Here is a 14,513-nt window from a genome sequence, read left to right on the forward strand (position 1 = left end):
AAGAACTGAAGGTTGGTATTGCCTTGATTTAACAAAACGACACCAGCTGTTATAGAAGACCAAAAAACTGGTTCAGCTACTAAAATCTAGGGGTTAGGTTTATTCAGATTATTATTTATCCATAACACTGCCAATTTTTAAAAACTGTTCACCGCTATAGTAAGGCCGAGTTTGTCCTCATCTAAATACAGAACTTTGTAGAAATCTAAAATCAGCTACTCTGTTAGTCCTTTGTTTAAAGGTATTGGTAGCTTTCATCCATTATGCCAGCCACTGTATCCAAAGCCAGTGTTCAGCACATACAGCTCTGAAAAACAGTAACCAGTGTACAGTTTAATGAGTCATCTTTTCTTCATTTATCATCATTTTCCTTCTGACACAAGTTCATAACACACACAGCTATACCAAGAAGCTATCCAGAAGTTATTGAAATGTTGACACTGCATATCAAATCTGATTACATCTGAATGTCTTACAATCAAACACATTCTCAGTCAGTAATGGTACAGAGCCAAAACCGATGTTAAACCAGTGGTTTGTTTTATTTGCCAGTTCATTAAGACATGAAGGCATATGGAATGCTTTCATACGCAAATTAGTATTTTTCCCTCACAATCTGTTTTCTACAAATACAAAAAGAACTAATTTTTTTTAAAATGCTGAAAATCTGTGTGATATTTGCACAGGAGAGTAATGTCCATTAATTCTGAGTGCATCCTTATTCCACATCTTCACTGTTGCTTCCAGCTTCAGGTCCTGTGACGTCAGCTTCAGCATCTTTTACTGGCTCCTGCTCCTCTGAAGGTTCTTCAGGCTGTGACTCCTCCATCGGTTCTTCAGCTGGTTCTGGCTGAGGCGACGGTGTGTCAGCTGCTCTTTCTAACTCCACCTGAAGAAAAGAGGTAGTTCCAGTTTCATGCCAATTTGAATCCAGTTGTGTATAGCAAGAAAAATATCCTTAACTTTCTAAGTAGTAGCAGTTTCAAGCTAAAAAAAAAAAAAAATTCAACCTTTAAATATATGTGCAACTCTAACTTAATGTGTGTGTTAATACTGTTTTTGATAGACAGTAAACCAGGTCAAAGCCATTTATTTTTAAGGTAGTTTTCACATTCAAGTTTAAGTGCTTCATGCTTGTTCAAAATATGGTATCCTGCACTAACAAGCACATGATTTTAGAGGTTGAATTGCCACAGGCCATGCACATATAATGCTTGCATAGAGACAGTCTAGTAATTTTGTTTTATAAGATTCCAAGTAGATTAATTTTACCTGTGAAACACTGTTAACGCTTTCTTCCTGTATGACTGGATCAGCCTCTTCTTGCTCCATTGGCTCTTCTGCATCTTTCATAATGGCTGGGTCCTGCTGGACTGGTGTGTCTGGCTCTTTCAGTGGCACAGTGGGAGCCTCCTCTACAACTGCAGAATCCACAGCAACTTCCATCTGGAAGATGAAGGAGAGAATGCTATTAAAACTTATTTACTTTATTTAACCTTATGAAAAAAAAAATCAATGAATGACTGCCTCATCTTGGTGTTAAAAATTAACCATTACAAATTTCTGTATGTGTCTGTATGAGTCAGCTGAACACAAATGAAGCAGCAGTCATGAAAAGACTAATGCAGACTCATGACACTTGTTTGTGACTGAAAGAAATAAATCATGCGTGTTTAAGAAAAACATGTGCAGCATCTTTTTTCCAGTTACCTCTTTCTCCATGACAGGCTTTGCAGGTTTCGGCTCCGGTTTCTTATTTGCTTCCAGGACCGCCATGATGGAGGCAGGTATATGAGCTTGCTGATAGGCAGAAAAAGATGCAGGTGTTTCATGAGGAAATGTCAAGACAAATATAATGTTAGAACAGAAACCATGAAACAGCTATAACCTGGTGAGGCGTGAAGGAGTGGACATGCAGTAGAAGAGGCTCTCTCATCTCTGGGCAGCGTTCAAACACACTTGTTAGCTGTGCGGGCGGCAGCTGTAGGAGCACGCTGTACGACTGAGGCTTCGTCCTCTGGCAGCACTTCACAAATCCCTCCCACACCTTGGGATACTTCCACACCTGCACGACCAAAATAACAACCACTGTTAGAGAGTAAAAAATGGTCATCAGACAGGCACAACTAAATATTAGTTTCTCTGTTTCTCTGGGCATGTATTGTCTAAACAAATTACCATCTGCTGGATCAGTTAGTGGACAGAAATGCCATTATACATTTGACAAGTTAAAAGAAAACTTATGAAAAAGTACATCAACAACAGTATGAAAATTAGACTGGAGTTTATGTGGCTGACCTGCTTGACGATGAGACGGGACAGGATGTTCATGACAAATCCTCCCAGTCGAGGATACATGGTGAGTGACTGGATGACGGTGCGCATGAGCAGCATGGGGAGAGGACTCTGCTCCATCAGCTGCTGCATCACCACCGCCAAAACCTCTGAAGTGTACACATTCTTCTCCCCAAAGCACAGGTTGGTAGCTGTTGCACAGAAAGAAAATGAAACCCTTTACTGTCAACAGTCATCCACATGCAACAGATTGATAATTTAACTCGTGATGATGTGACCAGCATCTCAACATCTTGGAAACTCAAAGTAAAGTTTTCTGTTGTAGGGTTTTGGCTTGAGGGCTTAGTGACTGAGCACTGACCTTTTATGATAGACTTCATATCACATTTGGTTGAGTCTATGTTGTGTAAGGCAATGAGCAAGTCTCCTGGGGTGAGGGGGGAAACAGATGAACTTCCCTCACCTGCAAAAAACGCAAACACACACGACAGAATACATTATCGTCCGTCTTTCTTTAACACCTCACAGAAACTGACAACCAATTTTGTTAGATTAAAACTAAACTGCACATGACAGGAGATGAGAAAGATAACAAAAAAAGCAGGAAAGTGACTAGTTGATGAAAAATGTTAGATTACATTAGAAACTAAAATATTAAGTTCATAATAAGCTAAAATGAAATTCTAATATTGTCTAAGGTGTCAGTGTGTTGACTCTTACTGTGCTGCGTTCCCAGGAGTCTGTTGAACACCTCCTTCACAACAATCGGGTTGAGTTTGATCAGCTTGGGGAGGGCCTGAATGACTTCATTCTACATGAGAAAAACAATCAAAATTCAGGGAAAAATCCAGGAAAAGATTCATTAAGGTGACTAAATGAGAGTCAGATAGCGGAGATGCACTGATGGAATTTGCTGTTTGACTTGGAATGATACTGACATTACTGGAGTACGTCCGTACAGTTGGTAATGTGATAAATGTGATATTATGTAACTTCAATATTCAAAATTTAAATAAACAAGGTTACCTTTTCTAGACCATTTATGACAGGGATCAGGAAACGAACATCTGGCACACGTTTGTGGTAAAGGTCTCGCACCCTCTCCACCAGCTCTGGAGACGGAGGCACTGAAAAGGGAAGGAAGACTTATTTCACACAACATTTTTCATTGGACTTTCTTCTAATGTACAGCACAACTGGCTCATTCATTCACAAGTTTCAGGCAGGATTTACAATACTGTCAACAGAGAGTACATGTAGCAGACCATGTGACACAGCTGATCGTATGATGGTGTGGACTCAAGTGATGTCTTAAGATAATTGATTGACTAGTTTGTGAAATACTATGCTGAGAAGTTAAAAACAATAACTCCATCATTTTTCATTTTCAACTAAACTCAGTAGAACTCATAATGAATACTGTCAGATATACAGATGTCAAAATTTTTATTTATCCCTAAAATCAGTATCTGCATTATCCCCCCAAATCCAGTATCATTCAGCACTGGTTTAGATGAAAAGGCTCTAGATTAGATGAAAAGAGATTTGCTTTATTTCTACTTTCTTTTTACCTTTATCAGTCAAAATGTGCAGGCAGCGAGTAACCAGAGTCTCTGCTCCTTTAGGACAGTTTTCCACTAAGAGCAGCAGCTCTGGAGAGTTCATCCCCATTCCACGGATCTACAAAAATAGATGGAATATACTTGTCAGTGTTATTCAAAAACAATACAGCTTAAGAGCAAAAAGGACAACTTAATTTAGGTAACTGTTTGGGGTACCCTTATTTTCTTCATTTGGAGGAGCGTTTCATTCCACTTTCAACAGAAAGAATTCTCTTAAATGTTTTTACTTCAGTAGTAATGCCATGCTTTGTTTGTGTGTTTTCTCAGTTTCATTTCTATGAATTGCTGGGTCTAATTTGTTTTCTCATGTTGTCAACTAGTAAAAACAAATGAAGAAATAGTTAAACATTTAGTCCAACAGTCCAGACTTTGCACTCTGCTGATTTTGTCAGGTCAGGCTTTCCAGGCAAGTGCAACTGCTGGCATTCAGATAAAAGCATCTCTGTTCAAATGTGCACAGGACCTTGTGTTTTGGGGTTAATTTCTGCTTTTTCTTTGCATTTTTGCACAGTCACTTAGTATCACCTGTGTAAAGATTATAGTTTACATCTACAAATGTTTGGATTGAATTGAAACAGTGTTTCAGTTTTTCCTAGTTGTTCATGTTTACCAACACTAATGAACTAACTGGACTCTACATTAACTGATTACGTTGAAAAGGAAATCTTTAAGAAACACAAAAATGAAGCATTCTCCAAGGCAACAAATGACAGTGAGGAGTGACTTACAGGCTGCTCTATGGCTCGAAGCACGCTGCGTTTGATGTCAGCAATAGCCTCGGTGTAGACGGAAGCAAGCTCATGGACCAGCCGGTGGTTCAGAGGAAGCAAGGACAGGTAGAGGAACAGACACTGTCTCACCGTCTCTTCAGTCCAGGGGGCTGCCACCTCTGTCCCAACAAATGCACAAACCAGTGATGTTACAGGAGCAAACTTAAAACTAGGTGGTTATTGGCAGAGAAAATTTGTGATTGTCAAAGTTACTAAAAACTGTTTTTGCTTCCCTTGAGACCTACGATTTGTCCCCAAATTAAGTCATTTAATTTAAATGACAATTGTGTGACAAGTGAGTAAAGGCAGTGGAACGTCAACATGGAAATAGCATTAAGAATAAGCAGCACCATTTTGCATGTTTACTAAATAATGCTACAAGGCCTGCACAGTTAATAGAATATTAATCACGATAAGGATTTAGGAAAGAAATTACGGACCGATTATAGAAAATTCTGCTGACAGAAAACAGTCCATGCAGGTAAAATTGCATGGTTTTAGCTTGGGCAATTCTGACACTGGAACTCTATATTACACTCTTTACAAAGCAATTTTTGGACTATCTGAGTCGTATGCACTACAGTAACTGAGTGGCGACTAGAGGCTTCAGCTTAGCTAGCTTCTACTGCAGCCTGCACGTGAGGCATGTAGGAAACATCTGGAAGCTACATATCTATGTTGTTTATACGATTTGGCGGATATATGCTTTAACATCTGCTTTAAGACAGAAGTTAAGTGTGACTAACAGTAATAGTGTGATAAAAACATATAGCCTCCTTATTCTTTTCAGTGGTTCCTTTGAATCTAAAACCTGATGGAGACGGCTCTGAAAACACTAACGTTTCCTACATCATGCAACATCATCTGGCAACACAGTGTCAGCCACTGAAATCTATACACTCATTCATATTCTAGAAGGAATACTTATAACCTGAATCTGATAATTTTTTAACTGTTGTAAAGGAGGTACATATAAGATATCGTACACTACTTCCTTTAGTGAAGTTGCTCATGTGTTACAATAGATGAATTATGCAAGAGGAAGGTGTTTTATTGTGCACTGGAGTGTATGTTGAAGCTAGACTGCAAACCTGTGTCTTTGTCGGCCCCAAACAGCAGAGATGGCGGGTTGGGGTGAACCAGAAGCTGCATGTAGTTCAGGGCAAATTTCTCTATGTAGTCCCTGAGCTGGTCTTTCTCATACATGCGCTTAAGGAAAGCCAAGGCGGTGGTGCGCACCTGAAAATAAGAGTATGTTAAACGAGCGACATTCTTAGGTTTCAGTAATTACTTCAGCAGCGTGTTGATGTGAACACCACCTTCTCTTTCTCATGTGAGCTGAGATCCAGAAGCACGTGCAGATACTGAAACTGCCTTGAGGGCCGTTTGACAATGAGCTCCTTCAGAGTCGTCATGCCCAAATACACCCGAGACTGAAACAAAGGTTCCTGGTTAGCAGACAGTTAGGAGCCTGGAATTTGCAGTACATGAGAAGTTGAGCTTTTATGCCAACACTTACTTCATCCTCACAGTAGCGCCGTATTACTTCCAACGCTGATTCTGTTATAATGGGAGCCTCCAGTACCAGTTTGGTGAAAAGTCTGGAAGGAACGATATGAAAAGAAAATGTAGTTTGGTTGATAATATGCTCACTTTTTTGCTTATGTTTGACTCCATTGTATTGAGCCACATTTCAATTTTCAGTCATTACAGGACACATGTGAGTCTTTATGTTTAAAGAACCAGAGGACAAAAAAAAAAGCATCAGACATGAGATAATGTTAAGTTCTGGTTCTCACCCATCCCTCTGCTCAGGTTTCTCCTGCAGGCCTGACAGCAGAGTGTAGAGACAGTGGTCGTAGCTGTCCAGCAGGCCTGATGGCAGCTGGCTGAGGTAGGTGTTGTACTCTTGGTAGAGGAGAGAAAATGCCAGATCACTCCTTGTCCTGATGTCGTCCAGAATATACTCCAGCACATCTTCTTTCATCATCCCTTCAAATTGTGTCACGAGTCTGGAGAGAAGCTTCACTCTCACCTGCCAGTGGAAATAAATGTGGTCATTCTCTGAAAGGGATTCTTTTCTGCTTAGCAAATACAAGTGCTTGTCAGTTGCTATGATTACAAATGTACAATGATTTGGATCACTTACATGAGACATTCCACTTTGAGCAATCGCCTTCTCTGAATGTAGAATGCGCTTCACTGCTTTGGAGGTTAACTTCTCAATCTGGGTGTCTGATAAAGGCTGGACAACATCTGACAAACGAAAGACTTTTTTTCTCCCACTTGCCCCGGTCATCCTGAAGCAGAACAAAATCATACAGGGTAAAAAGTGGTGTGCAGTATTTCTCCTGCAGTCTTTTATCCTGGTGCTTCTGAGCTGATTGCTGCCTTTAATGATGTGGAACATAGTTTACTTTTACTATGTCTTAAAGAGTGTGTAGGTATCAAAGCTGCTGTCCTCAATTGGTTTTGGTCACAGGACAGGAGCTTCTCAGTTCACCAAAGAGAATATTGCCAGACAGCTCCACTTACTTGTACAGTCCCTCAGGGCTTTGTTTTACTGTTTTGCGACAAAAAATAAAAAGCAAAGACCAAGTGCACCCACTGCTTGACTGCTTACAAGACAGTAAGATGTGGATGCAATAAAACTTTGTCAAACTCAATGAAAATTAGACAGAGATGGTTATATTTGGTAGACCAGACTTTCTGGATGAGCCTGGTGGCACCGTTGACCCTTTGACTCATATTATGGCTTTTCTTCAAGAAAAAACTTGAAAACATGCCGTAGGTTCTTTGACAGCTCCTTTGACTAACAAATTGACTTAGCTCTCAAAACTAACTTTTCAGGGTGCCCGTATAGCTCAACGCGTTGAGCGGGTGACTCATGTACAGGGCTGGTCCCCGACACAGCTGGCCCGGGTTCGATTCCCGCTCGCGGCCCTTTGCTGCATGTCTTCCCCCGACTCTTCTCCCCTGTTTCCTGTCTCTCTCTCACTGCGCCTATCTAATAAAGCCCACAAAAAGGCCAAAAAAATAACTTTAAAAAAAAACAAAAAAAAAAAACCTAACTTTTCAAATGAGACTTCTAGCCAAAGTAAAATCATATCTCTGTCCTAAAGACTTTAGGAGATTTACTCATGACTATATCACCACACAGTTTGACTATTGGAATTCTTTGTATGCATGTGTAGAGCAGTGGTCTCTTCAGCATTTGCAGTTGCTACAAAATACAGTTGGTTTTCTGTTAACAGGTAAAAGAAGGCATGATCCCAAACTCCAGTACTGTCCTGTCCCCCCTGTCTTTCTGCCCATGTTTAACTGTGCAGCACTTTGGTTCATTTTCTGTGTTTTAAATGTGCTTTAGAAATAAATTGGACGTTGACTTTTCCATCTTCTAATAATGCCCGAACTCACTTGGTTTGTGCAGAGGGAAGGATGGGCTCAGGAAGCCTCTTGACAGTGGCAGGAGCTTCTGAGGTTGAAGTCTTCTCTGTGTAACCTCCTACCACCGAGATTGCTTGGCCCACCAACACGCCTGGAACTTTGCGCTTGATGAGGAAGTCTTTAGCATTGGAGTCATCCTCATTTTCTTCATCTTTGCCGAAGTCATCCTCTCTGGCTTTGCACTGCTCAAGTCCTATGATGTAAAGTATGAAATAATATGTTTTATTTCGAGCTGGCCAATGTACCCATGTTAACATTAAAAACATATATCCTGCAAAATTTCTTCTAATTTATGTGTAGTGACAAAGATACTGGTACTGAAGCAGGATATAGTAATAGTTTCACAAAGACAACAGACATTTTTTACCTCTAAATCATCAATTATAAATAATTACTACATATAAAAATGCAGGAAATACAATACAAAGTCAGGAAATGCTTATAATTAATACAAAGGTTTACACATAAAAGTTCAAGTTAGAATTTCTTTTGTTACTAACCTGGACCAATTCCAGCTGCAGTCATCTGTGTGGCCATCAGCCTGGCTAAATGTTTAATTTGGGCATCAGTGCCTGCTGACTCAACAGGTGTGTATGTGGCTTGGAAAGATGCTGGCATCACATCAGGCAGATACACCATGCTAATGAGCACCTACACAATGAGACAAAGAAACGAAGAGCGTGAAATAAAAGTACAAGGAAACAAACAATTGTAAAAAAAAGACCACAGCTTCTCACCAGGTTGGCTACATTCTCAGGGGAAAGCAGTGGACGCAGGAACTCAGCTGTGAGGTCAATTGCAGATTGTGTGACTGGAACAGCAGCTGGCTTAGGGGCCGAGATAGGGGCCGGCTCCTCTTTGTCCTCGTCATCTTCAATCAAGGCTGGCTCTGGATGTAGGGGAACAATCGTCATAAATACTGGGTGCTTCCAACTAACCTGCAGTGGTTTGGGGAACTAAAAATGTATTCATCATTTTCTATTTCTAGATTAGATTATCTCCACAAGGCTTACATTTGGGTTCATTGGTTTTGATGTTGACAGTGATTTACACTGAGTCAGCCTAATTAACGCTATAAAAACCATTCTACACATAAATTGTAATCTAATGTGAAAATGTGTTAAATGTCAAGCATCTATAAACAAAGAAATGCATAGCTGTACACATATGCATATGCAACCACTGTATATTTCCCGTTAATTTCTCCGCTTCTCACACCAGTGCAGCAAACATTCTGACAACTCTATTAAATCAGAATGTCCGTGTCTCTGTGATTGCTACTCACCCATTTTGACCTTTTTCCCCTCTGTGTATTGTTCATGGCGAGGTCTTTTGCGCTGCTCACGTGGTGCAGGTGTTGAGCGGGTTATTTCACTCTGAGGCATTCCCAGGTCTAGCAGCAAAGTGCTGATTTGACCCTGGAACTCCAGGCTGCAGGGGTGTTTGAGTACCGCCACAAGGTGCAGCTTCAGATTCTTACGCACACTGCTGACCTGAGACTTGGCCAGAGTTGGGGGTAGGTTTGCTAAAAAAGTTCAAGTGTACAGAAAACACATCATAGTTTAACTGATTACTATGTGCAGTCAGACTGTGATGTTAACCAGAGAGAGTCTCACTATAATAAATACAAACAAAATGTGCTTTGCGACAATATGAGAAAGACAGAAAGTTTTGTTAATTTATAGATTTTTATAAAACTTTGTCGTAATATAAAACAAACGGAGGACATAATTGGCTGAAAAGTACTCACCATGTAGTGTCTCATATGCCTGCACCACCTCTGACATGAACATTGGCCTCTGACGGGCAATAGTGGCCAGGGAACCCAGAGCTGTGGTGAGGTTGATGCTGGAAATAGCTGGGTGGACCATAAACTTCAGCAGTTTCTCCAGTGCAGTCTTTCCCTCCTCACACAAAACGTCTGCCGAATAGACAACATAGAACATATCCGCTTTATAAAGTGAGCCTTTATGCAAGGCACTAAGAAACACAGAGTCACTATATCATCACAACATAGTCCTAAGATCCATACCGTAGCGAATGTACGAATGATCTTTGGGAACTTTGTCCAGGCTGATGTCACCCTCCTGACGTTTGGGGACGTCGGACTCAGACGTCCGTGGTGACAGAGAGATGATTAATGATTCTGTGAACTTGATGGCGTGAGTGCGAACACCGTCATTCTCAGAGTCCAGTGAGGCCAAAACATCGCCTTTCATTTGTGTGACCAAGTCCCAGCATGCCTCCTGCATCTCTGATACGGCTTTGGAGCGCACCAACCACTGATGTGAAGGAGACAGAAGAGTAAAGGACATGATGAGAAAACAAGTATCAGAAGGAAATACTCAGTATTCATATAGGCTCCCATGAAAAAACAGACATGTGCACAGTAGTGTATATACCTGTAGAGTAACTTTGTACAGCTGTGTAAGTGTGAGGATGGCTTTCTTCACTACATTCACACTTTCATCTTTCAGCAGCATGTTCAAGTTAGCAATCAGTCGGAGAAGAAGCTCATTGTCCCTTTTACTGATCAAAGTATAAGAAAGAAAAATAAAGTTTCAACAGCACATTCTTTTTACAAACAGTTCACACCTTTAAGACAAGCAGAATTTGATGTCTAATAACTCACCATGCTTCCTCTATGAAGCCAATGACAAACTTTCTCACTTCAATGGACTTGTCAGTCTGAAAAGCGATCATCTCCTGCAGGATGGAAAGACCAGTGGCAGGAAAATTAAGAATCCAATTTGACCAAGATATGGGATGACAAACTACAATTTGCTATGAAAGCTGCATCCATTTATACTTACGTCCAAAAAATTGTCAAGAAGAGATGGATCCTTATTGATGATAAGCTCCTGGACCTGAAGATTAAAAATGAATTGATTGGTATTTCTGTTTACTCCTTTATGAAATCATCGGTAAGTAGATTATATACTGACATACATAGTGGCAGTAAACAGAAGAATACACAGGACAAAATAAAGTACATTGAAATATGAGTTAGTCAAGCAATAGCAGAAAATGAAAGAATTACTGAATACTGTATAATTAGTAAAACTATCACAAAGGTAAGAAATTAAGCATTCACATTAGCTTTAGATGATTAAAACAAAACTTTTTGGACTTCATAACGGTAAAAAAAATTGATTTAAAAAGATCTGAACACAAACCTGTTTGAGCACAGCCAGCTTTTCATCTGTGGGTATCAAAGCGGCCTGATTCAGAAGCTCCACAACCTGAAAAGGGAAAGCAGATGAAACAAACGCTGGTTGCAAAATAACACATAACACAGTGACTATTATAACTCATACATAAAGAGTAACAAGTTATAAGTTTTCAAGGCAAAACTTTTGGTTTTTGTGGCTGATCTTGTCGCTCAACTCAAAAATCAACCTTTTACATGCGTATAAATTCCCCAGAAATAATTAGACACTGTACTGACCTCTCACTTGTTTTACAAACTAAATTTTTCCACACTGTTTCATGGTGGTTTTGTGCAATACAGCTACAAGAGAAGAACAATGATTCCAAATATGAAGAGAAATTAATTTCTATATCCAGAGCAAAGTGAGTTTTTGTAACTCAGATGCTACTGGTCAAGCTCAGAGCAGACATACTGAAGGTGAATATGTTAGCAGGCCTGCATGATTCTTATAAAGCTGTACTTCATAATGCTGTCTTTTTTTTTTCCCAATACTTACATGTCCACCTTTATTTTTAATGACAGACTTAATCCTCCTCGGCATGGAGGAAACCAGTGTTGCACATATTTGTGGATGGTTTCCTGGTATATCCACAGTCATCCACGGTACTATCTATAAATGTCATCTCCCTAACACGTTTGCATTCATGTAGGCCCATATTATCCCGCTCTCATTCCATGCTTTCCAGGCTACCACAGTAAATGCATAGCTCTGAACAGGTTCACACCAATCACGCTTGACTCCATCTGAGCTGAACAAATTAATATGGGTCTCACTTAACCAAAGAATATGCTCCTAATATTCATCAGGCTATTTTTCATGCTCTTTAGTACAAGCTCTTACAGTTTTCTGGTCAAGAGCAAGCAAAGGTATTTTCTCTGAATACCTCTTTACAAAGTGACACCGTGCAATATCCTTCACACTATCTAAGCTGTCACAGAAACTCATCTCCATTGAAAACCCTTGGGATAATTGAAAATCACAGCTGTACTCAGTTTAGTTTCAGTGATGGCAGGTTTTCTAACTTGTGTGTCGGTGACCCTCTGTGTTTTCACTTTTGTTACATTTCTATTTCGGAGCCTGTAATTTTAATATAGACTTCCTAAAAAATTATTTTTGATTGTCCGTAAACATTAGTATGTTCAACTTAGAAGTAACGCAACTATTGAGAGGTGATAGATTTTGAAACCATCTGATGTTTAATTACCCTGCTGACGAACGTGGCAGAGTTATCTGACGATTGCCGTTGGTTTGTCTGTTTGCAATGTTACTCAAAAACAGACAAATGGATTTGAATGAAATTTTCAGGAAAGGTCACAAATGACACAAGGACCAAGTGATTAGATTTTGGCAGTGGCACAGCTTATAGTCTGGATCCACGGATTTGTTAAAGATTTCTCTATCATTGCGAGATAGCGGCACGGCGTCTGTAACTATGACAACAAGTGAACACTACATCGGCTGCCTGCTGATGTAGTGTTCATTCTACGACTAGTGTTCAATCCTACTACAAATCAACCGCTGTTGACCACAAATTTTTTAAAGATTTCACCCGTCAGAAATCATAGGACTGTGCAGCCTTGGCGGAGTACTGCGCTCTCTGAGTTCCTTTTCTTGTCGATATTGTATTCACCTCTGCTGTGTACTGTATAACTAATATGTATTTTTGTACAAAATTGGGAGCAAAACTGCACAAACTTTTGCATTTTAAAGTCTTTTTTCCCTGCTGAACAAGGCTTTTTCGTTGTACTACCAACGTGTCAATACAACTCGCAAAAAGATCACCAATATAACAGCTCTGTGCACTGGTGCCAATGTCACAGAAATATCCTGGTATGTAGTCTTATTACCAGATGCCTGTGATTTAGCGGTATAAAGCTCGTATCTACTGATCCATATGATGCAGTGTCAGGATTTAACAAACATACCTTCTCACTGGTGGTCATGTCGATGACACTGGGGGTCTGACTCTGCCCTTTCTCTGAAGAAAGCTCCATGGTGCAGCTCTGAGTACCTCACTGTGCGGATAACATGGCCTTTAGAAACACTATAAACTCTGGAACCCCTGTTAACATGTAACATTACAGTACATTAAGATGTTAATTATGTTGGAACCTGTCGACAGTTTTTGCAATGACGTTCAGAGTTATTACCAAATGTGAGGGTACCTTTCGGGTAACGTGCTACACGTCGGTGAAAATACAAATAGATTTTGTTACTGCATTCTATTGTATTTAGTAAAAAAAAAATAGATATTAGTAGTAAATAGCAAGACTTTAATGAATTACAATCAGCACCACTTTGGTCTCAGCTAGTTAGCGCGGTAGTCCCATGCTAACTGTAATGCTAACCCTGCAACTATTCTAATTTTGTAATTACGGACATGCAATAGCTACTCACCGCCAAAATGACAATTTACTTTGTTGCTTCAACAGCACTTAATTATGCCCAGTGTCACAAACTTACTAACGCAGAAGCTGTTATCTTTTTAAATAAGTGCCTTAACTCCACTAGCCCACAAAGCAAGCGGCCATGTTTAATGATGTTTCTTCTTCTACGGATGTCTCATGGCGTTTGGGCGGCTTAATGTTGCATTACTGCCTCCTTCTGTTTGGAGTGTAAAGTGGAATAGGTCTTATGACATTATATTCTTCTGCTGCATTTACCCAAAATGTCAATATAGTTCTGTACCCCATTTGCCTCAGTCCTAAAGAATATAGATAGGGATAAAATAAAAAAAATTGTTGTATCTAAGCGCTGCTGAAGTAGAGATTTGTGGTTTAGAATTTGATTTTGAGAAAATGGTCTTTAAAGATATATATTGCAAAAATTCGTAATTTTAAAAAAATGAAACAGGAAATTACCTTTAAAAGATATTTTTAAGTAATAGTTATCACCATGACTCAGTTAATTTCTTACAGGAAACTTACAGGAAATTTTGATGTATTTAAATGCTGCTGAAGTGCAGATTTCTGTCTTAGAGTAGGAGAAAAAATAATTTTGAGAAAACGGCCTTTTAGAGATATGCATTACGAAATTCCATACATTTTTATTGATTAACTATTTCTTTGGATTAAAGTTCAACTAGTCACCTGGAAGATAAGATAAGATAAGATAAGATAAGATAAGATAAGATAAGATAAGATAAGATAAGATAAGATAAGATAAGA

At 39.5% G+C, this 14,513-nt stretch overlaps 1 protein-coding gene across 3 annotated transcripts; it reads right to left on the reverse strand.

The window, feature by feature from the left end:
• Positions 1 to 518: 518 nt before the first annotated feature.
• sympk (symplekin) lies at positions 519 to 13,895 on the reverse strand. 3 transcript variants are annotated; one of them, XM_023262313.3, is made up of 27 exons: positions 13,744 to 13,895; positions 13,272 to 13,361; positions 11,311 to 11,376; positions 10,948 to 11,001; positions 10,767 to 10,840; positions 10,537 to 10,663; positions 10,167 to 10,416; positions 9,885 to 10,055; positions 9,420 to 9,659; positions 8,872 to 9,023; positions 8,635 to 8,785; positions 8,105 to 8,327; positions 6,837 to 6,987; positions 6,487 to 6,722; positions 6,207 to 6,288; positions 6,007 to 6,120; positions 5,779 to 5,926; positions 4,646 to 4,806; positions 3,867 to 3,975; positions 3,322 to 3,422; positions 3,016 to 3,106; positions 2,657 to 2,758; positions 2,299 to 2,486; positions 1,889 to 2,065; positions 1,711 to 1,800; positions 1,273 to 1,446; positions 519 to 889 (listed from the first exon to the last, which is right to left on the reverse strand). In XM_023262313.3, exons 2-27 carry the CDS (start codon positions 13,338 to 13,340, stop codon positions 719 to 721), a joined length of 3,672 nt encoding a protein of 1,223 aa, XP_023118081.2. In that variant the 5' UTR covers positions 13,341 to 13,361; positions 13,744 to 13,895; the 3' UTR covers positions 519 to 718. The 3 variants fall into 3 exon arrangements, with proteins under 3 accessions (XP_023118081.2, XP_023118080.2, XP_023118082.2); XM_023262312.3 differs by having other exon boundaries at positions 13,272 to 13,408; XM_023262314.3 differs by having other exon boundaries at positions 13,272 to 13,408; positions 13,810 to 13,828.
• Positions 13,896 to 14,513: the final 618 nt, after the last annotated feature.

Source organism: Amphiprion ocellaris, chromosome 11 (assembly GCF_022539595.1).
Source record: "Amphiprion ocellaris isolate individual 3 ecotype Okinawa chromosome 11, ASM2253959v1, whole genome shotgun sequence".
Classification (NCBI taxonomy): domain Eukaryota; kingdom Metazoa; phylum Chordata; class Actinopteri; family Pomacentridae; genus Amphiprion; species Amphiprion ocellaris.